Genomic DNA, 21497 nt, shown 5'->3' on the forward strand with positions numbered 1-21497 from the left:
CGTTGTCGTTGCTCATTTGTTGAAGGATGGGGCGGTGGGGATCAGGCCAAACGGGTCACTGAGGTTACATGCTGCTGCTGGGTCTGTCATTACTCAACTGGTTGCACTGAAGCCTGGGGAGGAAAGTCCAGTTGCTAATGGATTAAAGATTACAGCATGACTCAGCATCTGCTGGCACACAGATTAACAGAGCTTCCCATCTGGGCCTTGGCCAGACCAGGACCAACGGGGGGGAATAGCTTGGCTTGGTCTGGTGACCTACCTACCAGTACAAGCCCAGCTTGGGCATGCACTGGTGGGGTGAGCCTAGGCCCCTGCAGCTACGGGGTTAGTTTTAGCAGAAATGGAAGCTCAGTTCTCTCTCCGTGTGCTAGTCATGCTGTCCCTTTGAAAGGAAGCCAGGGGGGCGCTCCAGGAGCTAGCTGGGGTCTGTCTCCAGGGCTGCAATCCCCCCCCCCCCCACACTGCAGTGCAGACATGGGGGGTAGGAGCTAGCTGGGGTCTGTCTCCAGGGCTGTAATCCCCCCCCACACTGCAGTGCAGTGCAGATATGGCGGGGTAGGAGCTAGCTGGGGTCTGTCTCCAGGGCTGCAATCCCCCCACCCCATGCAGTGCAGACATGGCAGGGTAGGAGCTAGCTGGGGTCTGTCTCCAGGGCTGTAATCCCCCCACCCCATGCAGTGCAGACATGGCGGGGTAGGAGCTAGCTGGGGTCTGTCTCCAGGGCTGTAATCCCCCCACCCCATGCAGTGCAGACATGGGGGGGTAGGAGCTAGCTGGGGTCTGTCTCCAGGGCTGTAATCCCCCCACCCCATGCAGTGCAGACATGGGGGGTAGGAGCTAGCTGGGGTCTGTCTCCAGGGCTGTAATCCCCCCCACACTGCAGTGCAGACATGGGGGGTAGGAGCTAGCTGGGGTCTGTCTCCAGGGCTGTAATCCCCCCACCCCATGCAGTGCAGACATGGGGGGTAGGAGCTAGCTGGGGTCTGTCTCCAGGGCTGTAATCCCCCCCCACACTGCAGTGCAGACATGGGGGGTAGGAGCTAGCTGGGGTCTGTCTCCAGGGCTGTAATCCCCCCCCACACTGCAGTGCAGACATGGGGGGTAGGAGCTAGCTGGGGTCTGTCTCCAGGGCTGTAATCCCCCCACCCCACTACAGTGCAGACATGGCGGGGTAGGAGCTAGCTGGGGTCTGTCTCCAGGGCTGTAATCCCCCCACCCCACTGCAGTGCAGATATGGCGGGGTAGGAGCTAGCTGGGGTCTGTCTCCAGGGCTGTAATCCCCCCACCCCACTGCAGTGCAGACATGGCGGGGTAGGAGCTAGCTGGGGTCTGTCTGCAGGGCTGTAATCCCCCCACCCCACTGCAGTGCAGACATGGGGGGTAGGAGCTAGCTGGGGGCTGTCTCCAGGGCTGTAATCCCCCCACCCCATGCAGTGCAGACAGGCGGGGGTATCCACCTCTTGTCCCTACGCTGGGAGTCCGCTCTGGGCAGCCCGGAACCAAAGGCCCCAGCGCTCGTCCCTACCCGGAATGTCTCGCTGGGACCCCAGGGGCGCCTTTCCTGTCCCTCCCCCGGCGTCAGGCGCTTCCGCCCAAGCCCGGCCCAGGACGAGGGGCAAGGCGCATGTGCACACAGACTTCGCGGGAGTGAACTCCGCATGCGCATGCGCCTGCACGCGGAGAATGGCTCATCGGCTCGCGTCGGGGACTCTGGGGCCGCCTCTCGCTGCCCTGTGGCGAGGGGGCTGCCGGCCGCACGCAGGGGCTGGGCTCAGGGACCGGGCACCGATCCGGCAGGTGAGAGGCGACGGTTTCTTTTCCGGCATTGTCGTAACACGTACGGCTCCGTATGCCCGTGCAACGGCGCTAACCGTCGCCCCGATGACGTCATCGGTGCGCGCTCCGCGCGGTGATGACGTCCCTGCGTCCGGAGAGAAGCGCTGGTCAGGGGGCGTGGTCTGGTTGTTAGAACGAGGCTGTGGGTGGGAGGGGTGCACAGCTGTCAACGGTGTGAAAGCCCCGCCCCTTGCGCCCTCGGCCCCTCCCCTCCCCCCATCGCGGTGCTCTGGGGGGCAGGGCCCGGCCCTCTCCTGCCCCTCCCCGAGTTCTCCAGCTGCCCACAGAGCCGCCCAGGCTTGGCGCCCCCACCCGCAGCTGCACGGGGGCCAGGCCCGTCCTCTGCCAGCCCGGGCACCGAGGCAAGGCCTAGCTCAGCGCCAAGTCTCCTGGGCCCTGCCAGAGCCCGCCCCGAGGGGCTAAGTCAGGGTCCAGCTGAGGAGCACTGCGTGCAGGACTGGGGAGGCGGGGCGAGGGTTGCTTTGTGCCTCCTGGCATGCTGGGTCTGCATGGCTCCTACTGTCAGTTAGAGCAGCCTCGGCGCGGCTCTAGGTTACGCGTGGGCGGCCTACGGTCCCAGAAGGCAGTTGGAGCACCCTAGCGCTCTGATCATTCTGTGGGGTGCCTGCCCCCGGAGAGCCAGTACAGTCCTGTGTCGATGGCGTACGGGAGACTCCTCTTTACTGTTCTAGTGGCTCGAGGGGATCCGCGCCCTGCAGCAGGACAACCCGGGGAGCAGAGCATCCTCTTGGCAATGGCTCTGCTCAAAACCACCCAAAGGTATGTGTCTCCAGCAAGGCTACCTGTAGGGCCTTTTACTTCACTAGCTTTCTTAGTGTAGCTGTGGTTTGCAGAGGGATATAGACCTTAAACAAGACGAGAGCGAATGCAAGCCCCGAGTGAAAGAGGCTTGGGAATGGATTGCAGAACAACACTACACACAGAAGGTGGGCTGCTGCTACAGGTCTAAGGATCATTAAAGATCTAAAACAATGGGGACCAGAGATCTGGCTGAACTCCTTGGGTCAGGGATCGATTTTTTCTGTGTTTGTACTTTGTCTGACACCATGGGGTCCTGGGCCGTGATTAGGGCTCCCAGGTGCTACCATAATACACCTAATAGTGTACATCGCTTGGTAGGCCCTTGGCCCATTAATAATAATAATAATAGCCCCTAGTGATGTTAAAGGGATGTCATCAGCTTAAAAATCACACTTCTGTTTAAGGGTAGGTTTTTTTAATGTGTGTTTCGGGTAACAGCTGAGATTCTTGTGGCTATAAATCCAGACAGGGGGACTCGGGCAGGGCCCAAACCTCACTGTAACTCACTTTCTGCAACTGCCTAGATTCAAACTGCTCATGGCCCTTTGATAAGTGTTGTGTTGCAGGGCTCTTGCCTGCTGCCCTGATCTATATTCCCACAAAATCACCTCAAACCTGAATGTTGGGGCACCTTTTCTCCAGAACTCCCCTGTGCAGTGGGATAGTCGAAGGTAACCGATGTGAGCTGAGTGAGTCCCTCTCCTGGCTTAGTCTGCATTCCAGCCTTTGAACCACAGAATGGGGGGATGGATCCCCACTAGAGATCAGGATGTCTTTGTCTGTAGACTTTCAAAGAGTGCAATGCAAGGCATTCCTCTGTGCAGAGACCTTCACTCTACAGAGGCAGCAACATACCAGCTAGCAGGTGTTTCTTCCTTCCCTTGGATCAATCTGTCCAAGTTAGATCCCAGAAGCAGAGATCTTCTTTCTTGGACAATGCTGTTTAGTAAATAAATGTAAAACTATGTGCTCTAATAATATCTGGTATTGACTGTTGTAACCTCCTTCTCTCCAACTGTGTAGATACTAATCTGCCCCCTGCAGTCCATTCAGAAGGCTGTCATCAAAATCATTTCCCTTCATCTTTTGGTTTTGGTTTAGTGTCTTCCTGGTTTGCCCAGAATCTTTCCCCTATAAAGAGAGGGGGCTCTTTGACTGGACAGTGTCTGTCCAGTGTTACTGTACCTTTAAATAACCAAAACACAATCACTTTCTCTCTAAGGCTTTGAGAAGTATTTTAAGAAGAATGGAAGAAGTTCCGGCCCAGCAGAGGATGCTCACGAGACTAAAGGTAAACAGTCCTAAATCCTCCAGGGCTGGTCCTTAGGTTTTCAAAAGATGCTCAGGAGTGGGAGTTTTAGTGAGGGGCTGGATAGCGATTGCTACAGTGTGGATGTGTGTAAAATACTCGCATAGTCCATGACCATGAGTCAGTACGTTTCCCCACCACCACTTCTCTGAGAATTCAGCCCTTGTCTTGACACCCAACTCTCTCTCTATTCGAGTCCTGCCCACCTCCATAGGATCTGCTGATACACCTCAGTTCAGATCTGTAAAATCTCCATTGCTCTGTAGGTTTCTGAGTACAGTTGGCTTTATCTCACTTGCCCTGTCAACCTCTTTTTAAATATTTTTTCATTAGACCTTCCAAACAGGGCTGGCTTATTTAATAAATGGGCTGGCTGTTCGGCATGTGAATGGGATGAGGAAGTTGGGCTTCTTTATGTCTCTTTTCAAAGCCCATTGTCTGTCTTAACGCACCTTTCTTTTCCCTAGGCCTCCCTGATCCAAAAGCGCTCGGTCATGGGGGAGGTGGTGGAGGAGGTGGTGGCAAGAGAGGAGGGAAGAAGGAGCATTCTGGGTGGTGGAGGCGCATGTGGAAGGTCAGTAGCTCTGTTACGGGGCAATGACAGTTAAGGTTCCAGAAGGATTATGTCCCTTTGTTCATTCCGAAAATCCTTCTCCGTCCGCACAGGGTTCATCGCCCTGTCTCTTGCAGGGCAGACTGAATTGCCTGGAAAGTCCCACGTAAATCTCTTCATTAGTTTAGTGGTTCAAGTGACTCCCTGTTTGCAGTGTAAATCTGCTGTCTGGCTCTTCCTTCAGATCGCTCCAGCGTAATGTTCACCACAGTCACTCACCATAACCGTCACTTTGGACCCTGTGTCCGAAACGTTTCTGTTTGTGCCCCAGCAGCAGCTGTGGGAATACAATATCCATCAAAAGCCGCGGATATAATATTCCACAGCAAATCACATACAGGGCTGCAGTGGCCAGGGCTTAGTTGGAATGGGGGCAGGGAAGGGGTGGGGCCTCACAGAAGGGGTGGAGTGGGGGCAGGGCCAGGGCAGCGGGAGGTGGGTGGTCAGTGGTGCGGCCCTCGGCCACATGAGGACTAGTACGTTGGCCCCTCGTGGTCATTTGAGTTTGAGATCTGTGATGTAAAGGTTTTCCTGCCAGTCAGACTCACTGCTCCTTGTGTGGGTTTGTTTTTTAAAAACTGGGAAACTCCTAAACACAAACTTAATTAACTCAGGGTTAAGGAAGCTGAAATTGCTGTATAACCCTTAGGTACCATGCCTACCTATAGCATTGCCACTCAAAATACCCAAGCACTGAAGAGACAGGAAATGAGCGATGGCAGGAAATGTTCCCTTGGCTAAGGACAGTATCCATGTGAAAACTCTACAAATGCCAGGGGGAACCTTAGTGCTGGCCCACAGCCCGGACTCACAAGTGAGGGACGTCTGGATTGAAAGAGTTCTTTAGCCTGTCCCGTAGGTCAGTGTGAAGGTGGTGGTTGGAATGTGTAGGGTGAACTTTCCCCTCAGGAGAGTGGTGAATCGATAGAATATTGACATGAGTGATCTGAACTAGTCATTTCCTGTCGCTAATACGTGGGTATTTTAATGGCAATGCTGTAGTTAGATACGTGACAGAAGTCACTAACTGCATCAGCTTCCTTTTTTCAGAGTCATTGGAGTTTCCTGTGAGGGTTACAAACCTGGATTACAAACCCTTTTGCTTTTTGCCTATAGTAACTAAAAACGGTGCAGAATTTCTCTGTTGGAGGGATCTAGGTATAGTTTTTCTTTCGGGATTAACATTAGCTCTGTGAGACAGTGGGGTGGGGGGCTACCTTGGAAAGGACGCATGAATAAAGCTATGTGACATGCAGCTCAGAGCCAGAGGTGTGGCTAGTGAAGACTGTGTGTTCCTTCTGGGTCGGGTGGCCAAGGCATCCTGGGACCTGTACTCTGCAGGCCACGCCTCCATGTTCGAGGTGCGAATGGTTGATGTTTCCTGTGGTTTGGTTGGGCAGCACATCAGATCGGTGCTCAGGCTGCCCGCGCGTCCCTTCTCAGGCAGAGTATGGGGGCCCAGGCCCAACTGCACCCTGGTGCACGAGTACAGGCATTGACTCCAGTCTGATGCACTGGGCTCCAGCTCTACATGTGAGCGCTCAGTGTAGACAGGCTCCGCATTCGGAGACCAGGGTGGGGCTGCAGCATAGATGCACTGGCTGTTTCTTCACAGTTAGAGCAGTTGTGCACCCCTTTTGAATCTGGTGTGCCAGCAGCCTGCTCTGAATCGTTCAGCAGCACTGTGGGGCTGGCTGTCAGGGCAGGGGGCAGCAGGGAACTGACAGTTGCTCCCAGGCTAATTCTGAATGCTGGGTATTTATTTCCCAGTTGAAATCAGGCTGCTGACTTTTAGTGTTCTTTCCTTTCCTCCCACCCCAGGGAGAGTTCCCCTGGGATGACAAGAACTTCGGCTACCTGGCTGTCATGGGGGCAGGCGCTGCCGTGGGATTCCTCTATTTTTTTTGGCGAGATCCTGGCAGAGAAATCAACTGGAAGCATTTTGTCCATTACTACTTGGCTAGAGGATTGGTGAGGAAATGTGATCTGTGTGAGTGAGAATGGCTCTCTCCTGGCTCATTGTGCACGTTTTTCCCATTTGTCCACTTGTTACTAGCACAGTGCTTGGGCTACTAAGTCACCTCTGAATCCTGCTGACTTTAGGCTGGGGGAGACCACCCCCAGAGGGCCGCTGGAAAGCAGTGACTATTCAGGCACCATTCTGAGGCTGGAGTCAGGGGGCAACTTCTGTTTTGATCAGGGAGAGCCCCGTTATCAGAGCATGGGCACCCCTTTACTCCCATTCCGCACTTCCTGCCAATTTTTCCCAGAGGACTGGGTGTTACACATCAAATGATCCTGTGCGAGGGGTCCCACACTAGCCCAGGACTGCCCTTTATCTCTAGCATGTAACTTGCAAGGCCTTGTGTGCCCAGTGCCAACTGCCTCTAAATCCTGGGGCAAGGTCCCTAGGTTCTGCAGCAGCTTCATATAACTGGAGGAGAGGGATGTATTGAATTAATAATGCAGTCCCTGCCAGAGCCTCTGTTGTTTTATTTTGACTTTGTCTATTTTATGCTGTCTCCAAAATTTCAGTTTTCAGTGTGGCACAAGTTGCCATCCTTAGGGTTCAGAGTTAACACCTCATTAATAATGGGGCGGTTTGAACTTCCAAGTTGTTGTTTTAGGTTTTCTGCAGAGTCAGGCAAGCATCTCTGTGTCCATTTATGCTTGGTTCATGTTGTCCAGCGTTTCACCACAACTATGAGGTCTGGAAGGGTGTCAGTGTCTCTGTGTGTCTGTCTTAGGAAGCAGAGATTCTGAGCTCACTTCTCCGATCTGTTCTTATCAGGGGTGCCCCAGAGCGCTCCTGGCCGTCAGTGCTCCGGGCTGGCCACCGACTACATCAGGATAGTGGGGGCTTCTGGGTTGTTGTGTGCACCCTGTGAAGCCTACCTTAAAGCTAGCATATTATGTGAACAGACACCCCACAATTGTTCCCTGGAGACTGACTCTGTGCCCTGCTTTCTTGGGCCCCAGTAATTATGGGAAGCCCCAGGTGGGGGCTGGCTCTCTCAGTAAGGCGGCACGTGGAGACTTCCCCAGACCTGTGTCCTGGTGCTGCTCTGCTGTTGGGCTGGGAGCCCCTCGCCATGCCTGCGTAACTGCCCTTGCTGCCCGCTCCCCACACCATTCGGTGTGGTCCCGGCTGACGCCATTCGGCTGGTCCCGGCTGAGGCGCTATTGGGATTGCTGCTGGATGGACAACGCTTAGAGTTTGTCATGGCTGGGGGGATGAGGGTGGCCTGAGCTTATCACAGGGGCTCTGCCATCCGGGGAGCGTAGACAGGCTTTAATTGCACCCTCCCCTTTCCAGTGGGGTTGGGTTAAAAGGACTGTTGCCTCTGGCTGCCAGCTCCCCCAGGGTGTCTGGTAATTACTCCTGGGAGAGCAGCTGCCCCTTTACAAACAAGGGCTGTACCGCCAGGGCGGTGGATGGGGGCTGGCTCTCCAGGACTGGGGGTGCGATTGGGGGATGGGCGGTGCAATCGGGGGCTGTATCGCCAGGGCGGGGGACGGGCGGTGCGATCAGGGGCTGGCTCGCCAGGCCGGGGCTGGGGACGGGCGGTGCGATCAGGGGCTGGCTCGCCAGGCCGGGGCTGGGGACGGGCGGTGCGATTGCCAGGCCAGGGCTAGGGAGGGGCTGTCTCATTGCCTGCCTGTCTGTCTCTGTCTGTCTTAGGTGGACCGTCTGGAAGTGGTGAACAAACAGTTTGTGCGCGTGGTCCTTGTGCCGGGTGTGACCTCGGAGGTAATGGGATTTTTTCCTAGGTGTGGGGGAGTAGGGGTCTCAGCACAGGCACACAAAGAACTGGGGGAGGACAGGGAAGCCCCCAGGTGAGCATGTCCTGTACAGAGCCCCACAGCACAAGCCGGGCTGCTGGGGCCACAGAGCGTCCCTGCCCCCAGAGTGGAGGCCGTGCGCGCTCTGCATGTTGCTGATGTGCCCAGGGAGGGTGGAGAGGCCTCTGATGCAGCTGCCCTGTGAGATAGCTCAGTGAGTGCAGCAGGCAGGGGGCAGCGCTTGGTCCTGCTGGTGGCTTGTTGGGCCCAGCCGGGGATCCTGCCCATGGGTGGGGGGCGGAGGCCGATGCAGCGACTGACTGGCTCCGGGTCTGTCCCTGGTCCCTGCAGAGGTACGTCTGGTTTAACATCGGCAGCGTCGATGCCTTTGAACGGAACCTGGAGACTGCCCAGCTGGAGCTGGGAATGGAAGGCGCTCAGCGGGTCGCAGTGATTTACACCAGGGAGAGTGACGGGTGAGTGCCAGCCGGGGGAGCGGCTGGAGCCCGGGCCGGCTGCGGGCGCTCCGCGGCACCATTGTTGCTGTGTGACAGTGGCTTGTGCTTCTCTCCCCTCCCAGCACGTTCCTCATGAGCATGGTGCCCACTCTGCTGCTGGTTGGCTTCCTTCTGTTCACTCTGAGACGCGGGCCAATGGGAGCCGGGCGCGGAGGACGAGGGGGCGGGCTCTTCAGCGTTGGCGAGACCACGGCCAAGATCCTGAAAGACAACATCGACGTGCAGTTCCGAGACGTGGCCGGCTGCGAGGAAGCCAAGCTGGAGATCATGGAGTTCGTGAACTTCCTGAAAAACCCCAAACAATACCAGAACCTGGGCGCCAAGATCCCAAAGGTGCCGTCTCAGGGAGGGGTGGCTGGGTCCCCTCTGCTGAGCTGTTGGAGTGCTGTCCTGGGGGCTCCAAGGGGTCCAGGACCCTGAGCTGAGCTTTGTGACTAACGGAGAAGAGAGTGAGGAAAGGTGGGCCCACGGGACGGCAGAGGGCAGCTCGTCCAGACCCGTGGCCTGTGTCCCAGGCCTGAGCCGTGCTGCACCCGTAGCTCGGCCTACCGATGGGTTCACTTGTCGCAGGCGGTGGGGAGCGTTTGTCAGCGTGGTGCGGAGAGGGCGTGCTGTGAGTGCCCGGCTCCGCGAGGAGCACTGAAGCTTTCACAGCTGTGCAGCGGGGACGCTCGGACTCACGGACGCCCGCCGGGCCGGTGCCTCTGGCGTCTGGCACTTGTGGGTTTAGTCGCCTCTTTTCCCTGGGACGTCCGTTGGTTACCGCGGGGACGATGATGTCATTGGTGTGGGCCGGCTTAGTGGCACCTGTAAGTGCCGGTGAACGCGCTGTTTTGAGGCGTAGGAGGCACCAGGGTGTGCGGGGTGCAAGGCGGGGGGGGGAGGGGAGGGGGAGCAGGTGTCTGTGCACGCACATGGTCATGCTGTCTCAGCTTCCTTCCCTTGCTGGCCCTGGGAAGCCAGCTCGGAGCCCAGTGACCCGTTCCCCTCGGGCCCTGTGGCACGGCGCCGTCTGGTGATCCTGGGTGCTGGCAGTGCTGGACTCTGCCAACAGGCGGCCAGGTCTGTCCCTGTCCTGCGGGCCAGGCCTGCTACGAGTGATTCTAGCGGAGGCTGCTGGGAGGGAACCAGTCCCCAGACATGCCCCGGGGCACCAGGTGACAGGGCGCTTGGAGCAGCCTTGGCAGCGTGGCTGCCAGCGGGGTTCTGACCGTCAGCCCTGCTGACGGCCCCACGCTAGCGCTGATCTCTGTTGTCTCTGCTGCAGGGTGCTGTGCTCACGGGCCCACCGGGCACCGGGAAAACCCTCCTGGCCAAAGCAACGGCGGGAGAAGCCAACGTTCCCTTCATCTCGGTGAATGGCTCGGAGTTCCTGGAGATGTTTGTGGGTGTGGGGCCCGCGCGGGTAAGTCTGCAGCAGCGCGGCTCACAGGGGCTCCCCAGGGGAAGCGCAAGTCCCTTCTGCAGGGGTCATCTCTGGTGTTGGAGCTAGATGGTGGGGGTGGCTCTCAGCTGCCATGAGAGCCTGGGGAGCGTGGGTCTCCCTGGGTGGTGGCAGGACAGGAAGGCAGCTGGGCTCCAGCCTCTCTTCCAGTACTGGCTCTTTGCCTCCTGTCTGGGGCTGGGCAGGCAAGGGCTGGCTGGGTGCAGGGCTCCCACTTGCAGCAGCTGCGTGTCACAGAGTCTACAGATGATGCTCTGGAACTGCTCCCTACGAAGCCAGGCAGGACTCTGGGGGAGTCTCCTCTCTGGGAGCAGCCTGTCTGCAGGGCAAAAAGCTCACACAGCTTCCACCTTCCTGGGTCTGACTTCGGAGCATTCAGCATCCTCTGCCCCTCCGTGCGCTTCTCACAGCGAGTCCGCCCAGGCAGGGTCCTGGGGAAGCCAGAGGGTCCTGCACCCCAACTCTGCAGTCAGACGTGACCATTAGCCAGCCAGTAAAACAGAGGTTTATTAGATGACAGGAACATGGTCTAAAACAGAGCTTGTAGGTACAGAGAACAGGACCCCTCAGCCGGGTCCATTTTGGGGGCAGTGAGCCAGACAACCACGTCTGCACTTCAGTCTTCCTCCCCAGCCAGCCCCAAACAGACTCACCCTCCAGCCCCTTCTCCTCTGGGCTTTGTCCCTTTCCCTGGTCAGGAGGTCACCGGATTCCTTTGTTCTCCAACCCTTTAGCTCTCACTTTGCTGGGGGGAAGGGCCCAGGTCATCAGTTGCCAGGAAACAGGGAGCTGGCCATTCTCTGTGTCCAGACCCCTGCACACACCTGCCCTCTAGGGCTCTGCAACGATCATACACCCTTATCCCACCACCTAGATACTTAAGAACTGCATAGGGGAAACTGAGGCACCCCCACACTATTCAGAGAAAACGTTAAGAACAGTCCCACTTTGTCACACTGGGCCTGCTGGCAAGCGGGGCATGGGGCAGTGATGGGGAGGCTGCCCAAGTACACAGCACAGGAAGGAGGCACATTTTAGCCAGTGGAGCCGGCACTGGCGGTTCTGAGCAGGCCGTGAAGGGATGGCTTGGGACTTTCCTCCCCCCACAAGCGTAGCTGCTCCTGCTGACCCATCGTCACCCCCTTGTGCAAGGCTGGCTCAAGGGTTGGGGGAGAAGATATGTGCGCCATGAGGCATCTCTGGGTCCCATCACACCAGCCTCCTGCTGCAGTGGAGAGCCCAGCAGTGTGGTCCTTTCAGCCCGAGCCATCAGTTTCCACTGGTTCTATTCCCAAGGCTCTTTGCAAGGAGAAAGGAGTCTCGGGCAAAAGCTGGGCCTGGCTCCTCCAGGCCCAGGGCAGCTGCGTTAGCCGCAGGCTCATGTGAGCCCCTTGGCTCGTTGGTGCTTCGGGACAGCGCGTGCACTGCACGGGCTGATGGGCTGGGGCTGCAGGGAGGGGTTAGCTTGGTGCTGTTGTCCTCCTCCCACCTCAGCCCTGGCGGGAGCATCCCAGACCAGTCAGAGCCGTGCCTGGGGAGCCTCCGAACGCTCCGTCTCTGGGGACAATGGTGCGGAGAGGGTGACTGGCTCTGCAGAGCCCCTGCTGAATCCCATCCCTGCGGAAAGGCAGTGGCCAGTGGAGGCCTGTCTGGAGCCTTGGAACCCCAGTGGACCCATTGCATGTGGCTGTTTCAGGTTCGGGACATGTTTGCCTTGGCCCGCAAACATGCCCCCTGCATCCTGTTCATCGATGAGATCGACGCTGTCGGTCGGAAGCGGGGCCGGGGGAACTTCGGGGGGCAGAGCGAGCAGGAGAACACCCTGAACCAGCTGCTGGTCGAAATGGACGGTGAGTGAGATTAGGGTTGGAAGAGACCTCAGGAGGTATCTAGTCCAACCCCCTGCTCCAAGCAGGACCAACCCCAACTAAAGCAGCCTGCGGCAGGGCATCAGGGTGCTCCTTAGAAAGTCGCTGGTAATGCCCCAGCCCAGAGTGCCGGGTGCTCCCAGACATGCCAGGGCGAGGGGTGCTGCACGGCTGCTCAGAGCCTAAATAGTGGCTTTTGCTCAAAGCTAGTGAAAGCAGAAGATCTGGCTTGAGCAGTGGAATCTGTCTGGCCTACTGGGCCCACACAGCAATACAGCCGTGAGCCCCTCACAGCCTGCTGGGCAGTCCAAGCCCTCCCAGTCTCCTGTGCATTTTGCTTGTTCCCTTCCCCCCTGTCCTCTGCCGGTATCTGTGTGACCTCCTCCCACTCTGTTTAGGGTTCAACTCCAGCACCAACGTGGTGGTGCTCGCAGGAACAAATCGCCCAGACATTCTGGACCCTGCGCTGATGAGACCAGGGCGCTTTGACCGTCAGATTTACATTGGTAATGTCTGCCACGCCTAACCCAGGCAGCTTCGGGCTCTGCCCTCCTCCCTTGCTCCCCAGCCTAGACTTGATCATTAGTGGTAGAGAAAAGAACTGTCTTGCCCTACAGCTGCTAACGCTGCCTTCACAAAGCCAGGGGACCAGCTGCTGAGCCACTGAGTGTGGGGTGGGGAGATCTGGTTCTCGCCTTGCCTGGTGTGGGGAGCCTGCTGCCCTGTGGAGCAGATTGAATTTCCCCCAGCTTGGCTGGAAGTTGCAGGATCTGTGTAAACATGGAGTTCCATGAGAGTTGCAAGGAGTGGGGGGAGCCCAGCGGGGGTTAATGTAAAACGGGCAGGGCTGGAAGCAGACCAACCCTGGCCTGGTAGATCCGTTACTGCAGGCCCCTGTGGTGGGGTGTGCAAGATCCCAGTGCCAAAGGGGGTCATGGGCAACACTGATACCATCTTGGCTCACGCTGCACAGGGCTCTGGGCAGTGGCTTGTGGGACTGGGGGCTCTAGCTGTCCTCAGGGCAGCTGCTGTTGTAAACAGGCCTTTGCCACTAGGCAGCCCAGCCCAGCAAGTGTCACTGGGGGCGTTAGAGTTTGGGGGCGTTCTGTGCACCTTCAAGTCCCCCAGCCGTTTCCGAACCATCCTGGCTGTGTGGTGTCGCTGTGGGGCTGTTTTGCAGCCTGTGGGGTCTCTGCAGCGATCTCTGTACGTTGTGCGGCTGGAGGTGCTCTGGATACAGGCATCGCTGTCGTGTCAGGGAAACAGGGACACTTCCGGGTGGCTGACTGTAAATAAAGATGGCTGTGAGTGTTCTCTTCCAACCCGGGGCAGAAAAGGCCCCTAACTAGTGAGTCCAGTGTGGCGAGGATACGAGGTGGTGGGGAGAAGACGTCCCTGTGGAGAGCTTGTGTGGAAGTAGGAGCCCTGCATTATTCGGTTCTGAAACAGCCTCTCTGGCTCTGTTCTCACTCAGGTCCGCCTGATATCAAAGGCAGAGCATCCATCTTTAAGGTCCACCTCCGGCCCCTGAAACTGGAGGAAAGCGTCAGCAGAGATGCCCTGGCTCGGAAATTGGCTGCATGGACTCCAGGATTCACTGGTGTGTGGCCGGGAAATACCAAGTGGGAGGAGGCGTGGGGGGAGGGAGCTGTAGCAACTGGCTGATCTGCTGTGATGGGAGGACAGATGCCAAGGGGCTCTGGAAGTACCTAGACAAAGCAGCTGTGAGCCTTCTGCCGTTATGGACATGGTCATGAGCTGCACAGTAAATATTCACTGCAGCCTTCCAGCTCCAGCAGGGTTCAATACACGGTGAACTGGAGTCACTGTTTTCTTCTGTCTCTGCTGCAGAGGGCTGAGTTAGCGCGTCTGCATGCTGCCCTCATGGCAGAAGGCAGCCAGGCCTCGCCCTGTTCTGCAGGACGGCAGAGGGATCCCGGTGCTGCCCCACGTTCTCTCGGTCTTGGTCCCGTTTCGGCTGTGAATGGGACCGTCCCCCACGCACTGGTCCTTTCTCGGTGGGGTGTGACGTGTGCACACAGGCGGGGACGAGAATGCTGCAGTGCTGCTCGGCCAGAGGACTCGCCTCGGCTATTCCTGAGCTGTGTTCGTATGCACCACTCTGTCCAGAGCGCCCCCCTCAGTCAGGTGTGCTTGGTGGGGGTTCCACCTTCCTTGGAGCCCCAGGGACTGGAGCTGGGATACCTGAGCAGAGGGGCCGTGGTCTGCCTGGCCGGTCCTGCTGCTGGAATTGTGCTGCGGTGGGGCGTTAGCCAAGGGGAGGGTGGCGGGAGCCTGTTAGCTGTGTGTGAATGGCGGGGGAGCGCAGCTCTGCGGGTGCCAGTGAGGCAGGGTGACTGAGGAGTCCAGCACCCTCCTCTGAGGGGACTTGGGGTGAAGCAGCAGCCTCCCAGCAGGGGGTTCAGTCAAGTTCCAGCCCCGCAAAGCCCTACGCCCCGAGTGCTCCTGGGCCTGGGAGCCCAAGTGCTGCACCGGTGCCGGGTTTGCTGCTCGACACCCAGAGCCCGGGCAGCCTGGGGGACGCGGGTGAGCTCCTGTGGTGCCCCGTGCCACTGAGGTAGCGCTCACCCTGCTGGCCGTTTCTCGCTGTGACTGTCCTGAGCCATGGCTGCGGGGCGCTCCAGCTGCCTTGGCTTGTCTGGGCTCCTCACCTGGGCGTGGGGACTAGGCTGATGGCATGGCCCTCCTGTCCATAGGTGCTGACATCTCCAACGTCTGCAACGAGGCTGCCTTGATTGCCGCTCGCCACTTGAATCCCTCTGTTGCCGAGAAGCACTTCGAGCAGGCCATCGAGAGAGTCATCGGGGGTGAGGCCAGCTCGGAGCTCTGCTGGGGGATGCGGCTACAGGGGGGTTCTGGGAACCACGCAGGGCGTGGCTGGCTGCTGCCGCTTGCTTTGGCCCTGCGCACAGCCAGACAGCTCTGCTGCTAGAGCAGAGACTGACTCAGAAGGTTCGGGGCTTCTGCTGAGCCTGGCAGACGATGCGCTAGGCAAGGTGGGGTTCTCCAGGGCCCTGGGGCTCAGCCCAGGCTCAACTGGTGGTCGGGCCCTGCTCCCAGCTGAGGGGAAGGAAGAGTCCTAGGGAGATGCCCAGGCACTTCTCTTAGGGGGCGTTGCTGTAGGGGAGCCACCTCTGGTGCTGTCAGGAAGTCGACTCTGTCCCCCGTACTTGGCTTAGGGGTGATGCTCCTCCTCCCCCTGCCCCCCCGCCTAGGAGCTAAGCTGAGCACACTCCTGCTAGCCTGGGAACGCAATGGGTGGGTCCCTGCAGGGTGAGGGTAGCATCTGCAGAGCTTCCCAGGCATGGCACAAAGAGCCACGTGCTCCCTGGGGAGTCTCGGCCAAGCGGGGAAGAATCGTGGGCTGCAGCTGATGGAGGAGGCTGAGGCGCTGGAATGAAAAGCACCAAGTTTTCCCCAGGGGATGGAAAGCAGCAGGGCTGCTGGGCCGTGTGCAAACCCCAGCGCTGCCGCCCCCAGCCCTCTGTAGCCTCAGCCTGCTGAGCTAACGGTCGTGCAGCTCCTGGGCCTGCAGTGGCTCGGAACAGCGCTTCCAGCCATCCAGAACTCGGCCCAGCCCCGCAGAAGAGGTGCTCGAGTGAATGAACGTTCAGAATCCCTTCCTGCGCTCTATCTTCCCGTCCTCCCACACAGCCGGGAGTGTCCAGGGGTTCCTTGTCTTCCTCCTGTGGCCCCTCCAATCACCACAGCATCAACTTACCTCCTGGCAGTGCTATGAGCTCCTAACCCCTGAGCTTGTGTTCTAGAAACCCACGCAGAGAGCTGGCAGCTCCCATGGCCAGGCACATCCCTCTAGGGGGGAAATGTGAGGGGCCAGTGCCTCCCCTGAGCCTAAAGAGCAGGCTGGGCCTCAGGAATCATCCCTAGCCAGCGAGCCAAGGCCCCAGGTGCTGTCCCTGGCTCGGAAAGGAGAGGAGTGGGGTTCTCCCTTCTGGGTGTTGTGGACACGGCTGGGTTTGTTTCACTGGGGCAGGGGGCTTTCTGGCTCCCAGCTATGGGGTCCTGGTACCTGTCTACCCATGAGTGTCGCTGACTCTCCCGAACCTGTGTCCAGGTCTCGAGAAGAAGACCCAGGTTCTGCAGCCGAACGAGAGGACCACAGTGGCCTATCACGAAGCTGGACATGCCGTGGTGGGGTGGTTCCTGGAGCATGCTGATCCCCTGCTGAAGGTTTGTGTCTAGCCTGCTCCCGCTTCCCAGTGACAGCCTGACAGGGCTTTCCCATTGCTCTGGCCTCGAGCCTGGCGGATCTGGAACTTCACAACACGCCCTCCCCAAGCGTGACCGGCAGGGGGCTCAGGTCAGGATGAGGAGCTGGCAGCACGGATGGGCCCGCTCTGTTGACTGGATTATACCCTCAGTGCCAGATGGCTGTGGAGGCTGTTGAACATTTTGGTTGTGCCTCAGGCCACCCTCCCCTGGAGGAGAGCGCCCCTGGGTGCTGGGCACCACGCAGGCAGCGTTGCGGACCCCTCCCTTGCACTGACCGTGTCAAGTGCATTCATTGTCTGCCGGGCTGTTCTGGGAAGAGCATGCTCATTCTCAGGCCCCCTTCTGGCCAGCTCTGGTGTCTCCGGATAAAAGCCGGGCCCAAGGGGTGCTCCCGCAGGGAAGACGGGGGTGGCCCCAGCATTCCCTCTCGCAGGCAGATTCTAGAATCCGGGAGCCATGGCGGCGGGGCCAGTCTCACCAGGTGCCTCGTGTCTTGCAGGTGTCCATCATCCCCAGGGGCAAGGGGCTCGGCTACGCGCAGTACCTGCCCCGGGAGCAGTACCTGTACACCAAGGAGCAGCTGTTCGATCGCATGTGCATGATGCTGGGCGGCAGGGTGGCTGAGCAGCTGTTCTTCGGGCGCATCACCACGGGCGCTCAGGACGACTTGAGGAAGGTGACGCAGAGCGCCTACGCCCAGGTAACGCCCAGAGCCAGGAGCGTGAGGTGGCACCATGCTGCCAGGTGTCTCTGTCCGGGGGATGGGAACGGCTCTGCTCGTCCCCGTGGAGCTAGCCAGCTTAGCGGGGCTGCTCTCTTCCAGATCGTCCAGTTTGGGATGAGTGACAAGCTGGGCCAGGTCTCCTTCGACTTCCTGCGGCAGGGCGAGATGCTTGCAGAGAAACCATACAGCGAGGCGACGGCCCAGCTGATAGACGAGGAGGTCCGAAGCCTCATCAACTCTGCATACGAAAGGACCCGGGAGCTACTGACGCGGTGTCACGACCAGGTGGAGAAGGTACGTGAACGGCCCCGGTCCATGCCCCAGGGGCACCAGCACAGGGGCCTCTGGTGGCCGGTTGCACAATCAGCCGCTGGATGGTTAGCTCCTCCCACGCTGGCATGGGACACCCTGAGGGGAGGGGAGAGAGCATGCTGGAGCTGCACACGGCATTTGCCTGTAGGGAAGTGTGCGACTTGTGGCAGGGAACATGTCCCTGCCTTCCCAGGGCAGAGGCTGGATGGCTGAGGAATCGGGCTGTGATGATTTTATTTTCCCCACAGGTGGGAAAGCGTCTCCTGGAGAAAGAAGTGCTGGAGAAAGTGGACATGGTTGAATTGCTTGGCCCCAGGCCCTTTGCAGAGAAATCCACCTATGAGGAGTTTGTAGATGGCACCGGGAGCTTGGACGAAGACACCTCCCTCCCAGAGGGCCTGAAGGACTGGAACTGCGAGAGAGATGAGGAGAGCCAGGAGGAGAGAGCACGGGAGAGCACCTCCTAGCAGTGAGAGCCAGAGCTGCTGCCAGCCCTTGCCGCTGGGTGGGCCCCGGTCTCCAGGGACCCTTTCTGAGTGCATCTCCCAGTGATACTGCTGACACCGGACAGAGCCATCCAGGAGGCCGGAGCAGGAGCGAGGCTGTCTGTAAATAGGAACAGCAGACAAGGCCCCTGCACTGCCGTGGTAGGGCTGGTGCACTGGCTTTCCCTCTGAAAGCTGTGGGTCCCGCCCTCTCCTCTCCCCAGGGGCCATCCTATGGCCTGGCTGGCTGACACCCGGTCAGGACAAGTGCTCGTTCCCACTGGCCGGTACAGCAGCTGCTTTCTTGGTGCTCATGGCCCAGTCTCTGTGGGCCTGTTCAGTCTGTGCAGGGTGGATGGAGCATGCTCCTACCAGCATCCACCTCTCCCCAGTAGCTGTCCCAAAGCCAGCAACCCTGGAGGGTGCTGGAAGGACTCCCCAGCCATGGGGCGGAAGCTGGGAGCCCAGGCGAGCAGTAGGGTGAGCTGTCCAGGAGCCAGCTCTCCTCTGATTAGCGACTCTGTCTAGGATGCGGTTACCCTGGTGCTACCACAGCATCCTCCCCGCCTGTAAACCCCCCCCCCCCCCAGCACAGCCAGCCCTGTATGAGGGAGGCCAAGGATCCCGGGGCATGTCCTATGGCTCCCTGGGGCGTTAGAAGAGCCAACGCCAAAGCGGAGGGGAGGGTGCGCAGACGGGGCAAGATCCTCCCCTGCGAGTTCCTGTCCTCAGTGCCTTCCATGCAGCCTTTGCAGGTTTGCAGCCGCATTCCCGTGAAGTCCTGCTTTGCCCTCGTATCCCTATGCATAGGCAGTGACTGAGCAAGGACAGAGGTCTAGGAGACGAGCCAGAACAAGTCCAAAGAGCCTTTCAGAGCCGCGGCCACGCGCGCCTGGTAGAAAGAGCCTACCTGTGGGAGGTCACTGCAGGGCTAGGCTGAGAAAGGCCTCCCCTTCACCTGAGGCACCCGGCTCCAGGGGAGCCAAGAGCTCCATGGAAATGGGCTAACAAAATGGTGCTAATTAAGTGACGCTGCTGTGGGCTCTGCCCCCTAGCCTGGCCCACCCACCCTGTTGGACGTTGGCAGGAGTAACTCTGGCTCTGTAGGACTCGGTGAGTCGTCGGGCAGTGCGGGGTGCTGGTAGTCGGAAGTTCCCCAGCTCAGACCCCTGTTCTGGGGGGTTGTGACTGGCCGTGTGAGTTCCTGGGGGCCTGGCAGTGGGTCTCTTGGCCTGGGGTGTCTTTATGGCACCTATAGCCATGTATCAAAGCAGAGTAGCTGTTGGCCCAGACGTGCCTGGGCTAGATCCTCTCTCCGGGCAGGGCGTTCCTAGCTCAGGCCGATGGGGTGGAAAGGGAGACCTAACTTCTAAAAGCTGAGACGTGGATTCCTTCCTTGCGTCGAGCCTGTGCCCTGACAGGGCATGGACTTTGCCTGCCATGCCTACCTTGCGTGCAGGGGATAGATGGGGCCTGGGTGCGGCACTGCTCTGGCATGGCGGAGCTTTGCGTTTGGGCCCCGTGCCATGGCAGTTCAGAAGGTGACGTTTTCGTGGTGGGAGGCAGCTTTGCAAATGGCCTGTGCTGCCTGGCAGGCAGGGCTTCCCTAGCGCCGGTGCCGTGCTTCACTCCTGCCCCGCCTGCCCCTCAGCCAGGAACACAATGGAAAGATTGCGGCACCTCCCACTGCTGGAGGAGGCCGCTTCAGCCAGGCCGCTGGATGGCAGCCGTAGTGCCTTCCCCTGCAGCCATCGGCGTTTAGCTTTGGAGTCCCTTTACTCCCGTTTCACGAAGGCAAATGCAGACAGCATAACCCTCATCTGTTACGCTGACATCCCCCTCTGCCTGGTCTAGTCACTTCCCCTGGCTGCAGGAGGGTCGAGCTCAGCTATTCACCCCTGGGAGCATGTTCCAGCCTTCTTGGGCTTAGGAACTGCAGTCCATACTCCAGAGCCGGGTTCGTTCCTTGCCTCCAGGACCCACTGTCTGGGGGGCAGAGCTGGGCATATCTGCGTGGGGGGTGGAGGGGAGCACTGACTCTCAGAGTCAGGGTCAACTGACTTGGGCTGGTGCTATGGAGCTAAAACTACCAGTCTAGATGTGCCAGGCTCTCCTGGAAGCGTTTCACATTCATGTCACTCCAACAGGGATGTGCTCTGCTGGCTAAGCAGCTACTGTCAGTCATTTCCGCCCCTTGTCTGCTAGCTGTCCTCTGCGGTTCTCTGACATTTGCCGCTTCCAAAACACAAGAAGCTGGTACCCTGCAGCTCTCCTCTGACTAGGGCCTGCGGAAAAGGCCCTGGCTTACTCAGCAGAGCTGCCCACTGTTTGTTCCAAGTTGGATCTGCTGACTAGTGGTGAGAAAAGCATTTACTGCCTTTTACTCCCGAAGGACCAGGCCCACATTGTGCTAGGCACAAAATTCAGTCTGTTACGCCACTGGAAACAGCAGGCCTGCGCCAATGGCACAAAGGGCATCATGTGAAGGCAGGGGGAATTACATGCCTGGTGTTAATGTACCCTGGAGCCCCACCATTCCTGTGGCTGATGAAGGGAAGAATCCTGCTTGATGTTCAGATGGCAGGCTGAGTTTGGGGCACTGGCAGTTAGACAAATCAGACCTTTGCTTGTAAATGGAGCCCTCTGAATTTGACTCACCCCCATAAACATGAGCCACTCTGATGGAATCCCTTTGGGCCATCGCCATGGCACTGCCGCTGTCCTGCCTTCCTTTCCAGCGGTGCCATGCAGGTAGGGAGCAAGGAGGGAAGGAGAAGATGGAGCTGACTATAATTATTATTTATAATGTATTTCTTTTCACGTGGTCTAGCTGGTGTAGCAACGTGTGCTTGGGAGGGGGAGGGCAGTACGAAGGAAAACTAGCTTTGTCATTGTCTCCGGCGATCCAGCCACATGTCCAGACCCCCTTTACCACTTTGATAACTGCAGAGTTGTGATTTCAAATGCAGGGTGCCAAATAAACCCAACCCCACTGTGTGGTGAGGGATCATTCCCTGTGTCAGCACTTTCCTTTCTCCACAAGCCTAAGTGACTGGGCCCTAAGCACGTGTGACCAGCTGAATGGCTGCAGGTGAGGAGCACAGCAGGTCCCAGGGGAGCATTGGAGCTGAGGCCCTGGTGAAGGGACTGGAATACCAGGGTATGCAGGACAAATTCCTTCCTGCCCCACCTCTGGCCAGTGCTTTAACCCTCTGCATAAATGCCCAAATTAGGCATCAAATCCCATGTCCACCCAAGTGAGAGTTCACAGTTCTTGTTGAGGGATCTGCCTGCAACAGCCACTGCTTTTGACTCAAAGGAGCATTATCCCTGGAGAGGGGCTCTGAGGGGACTGACCCTTGCTGTGCAGAGGGGTGGGGGAGATGGACCTGGGAAGTCCCATTCAAGCCCACCTGGGTGACGAGTGATGTTTTTACTCCCAGCTGGTCCCCTAAGCAGGTCTAGGGGTTCAGCTCTGTGGTCTGTGATGAGTGTGACTAAAGAACAGCCATGAGCTGATGCCAGC

At 58.6% G+C, this 21497-nt stretch overlaps 1 protein-coding gene across 1 annotated transcript; it reads left to right on the forward strand.

Annotated features, from left to right (window-relative positions):
- The first annotated feature begins 1660 nt into the window (after positions 1–1660).
- LOC311529043 (mitochondrial inner membrane m-AAA protease component AFG3L1-like) lies at positions 1661–20981 on the forward strand. Its single transcript, XM_084644694.1, has 17 exons — positions 1661–1800; positions 2532–2619; positions 3884–3952; positions 4438–4544; positions 6405–6554; positions 8266–8334; positions 8718–8842; positions 8947–9217; positions 10152–10289; positions 12025–12178; positions 12595–12702; positions 13671–13796; positions 14914–15024; positions 16293–16408; positions 16950–17150; positions 17274–17468; positions 17735–20981. The coding sequence occupies exons 1-17, from the start codon at positions 1687–1689 to the stop codon at positions 17951–17953; spliced, it is 2361 nt and encodes a 786-aa protein (XP_084500820.1). The 5' UTR covers positions 1661–1686; the 3' UTR covers positions 17954–20981.
- The last annotated feature ends 516 nt before the right edge of the window (positions 20982–21497 follow it).

This window comes from Lepidochelys olivacea (genome assembly GCF_965140295.1).
Source record: "Lepidochelys olivacea isolate rLepOli2 genome assembly, chromosome: 12".
NCBI classification, from domain to species: domain Eukaryota; kingdom Metazoa; phylum Chordata; order Testudines; family Cheloniidae; genus Lepidochelys; species Lepidochelys olivacea.

Bases quoted from the DNA above. Each gene is read 5' to 3' on its own strand.
- LOC311529043 (XM_084644694.1), top strand. From the start codon at position 1,687: ATGGCTCATCGGCTCGCGTCGGGGACTCTGGGGCCGCCTCTCGCTGCC. The intron at 2,620-3,883 runs GTATGTGTCTCC...TTTCTCTCTAAG, and splicing joins CTGCTCAAAACCACCCAAAG to GCTTTGAGAAGTATTTTAAG. The intron at 8,335-8,717 runs GTAATGGGATTT...TGGTCCCTGCAG, and splicing joins TGCCGGGTGTGACCTCGGAG to AGGTACGTCTGGTTTAACAT.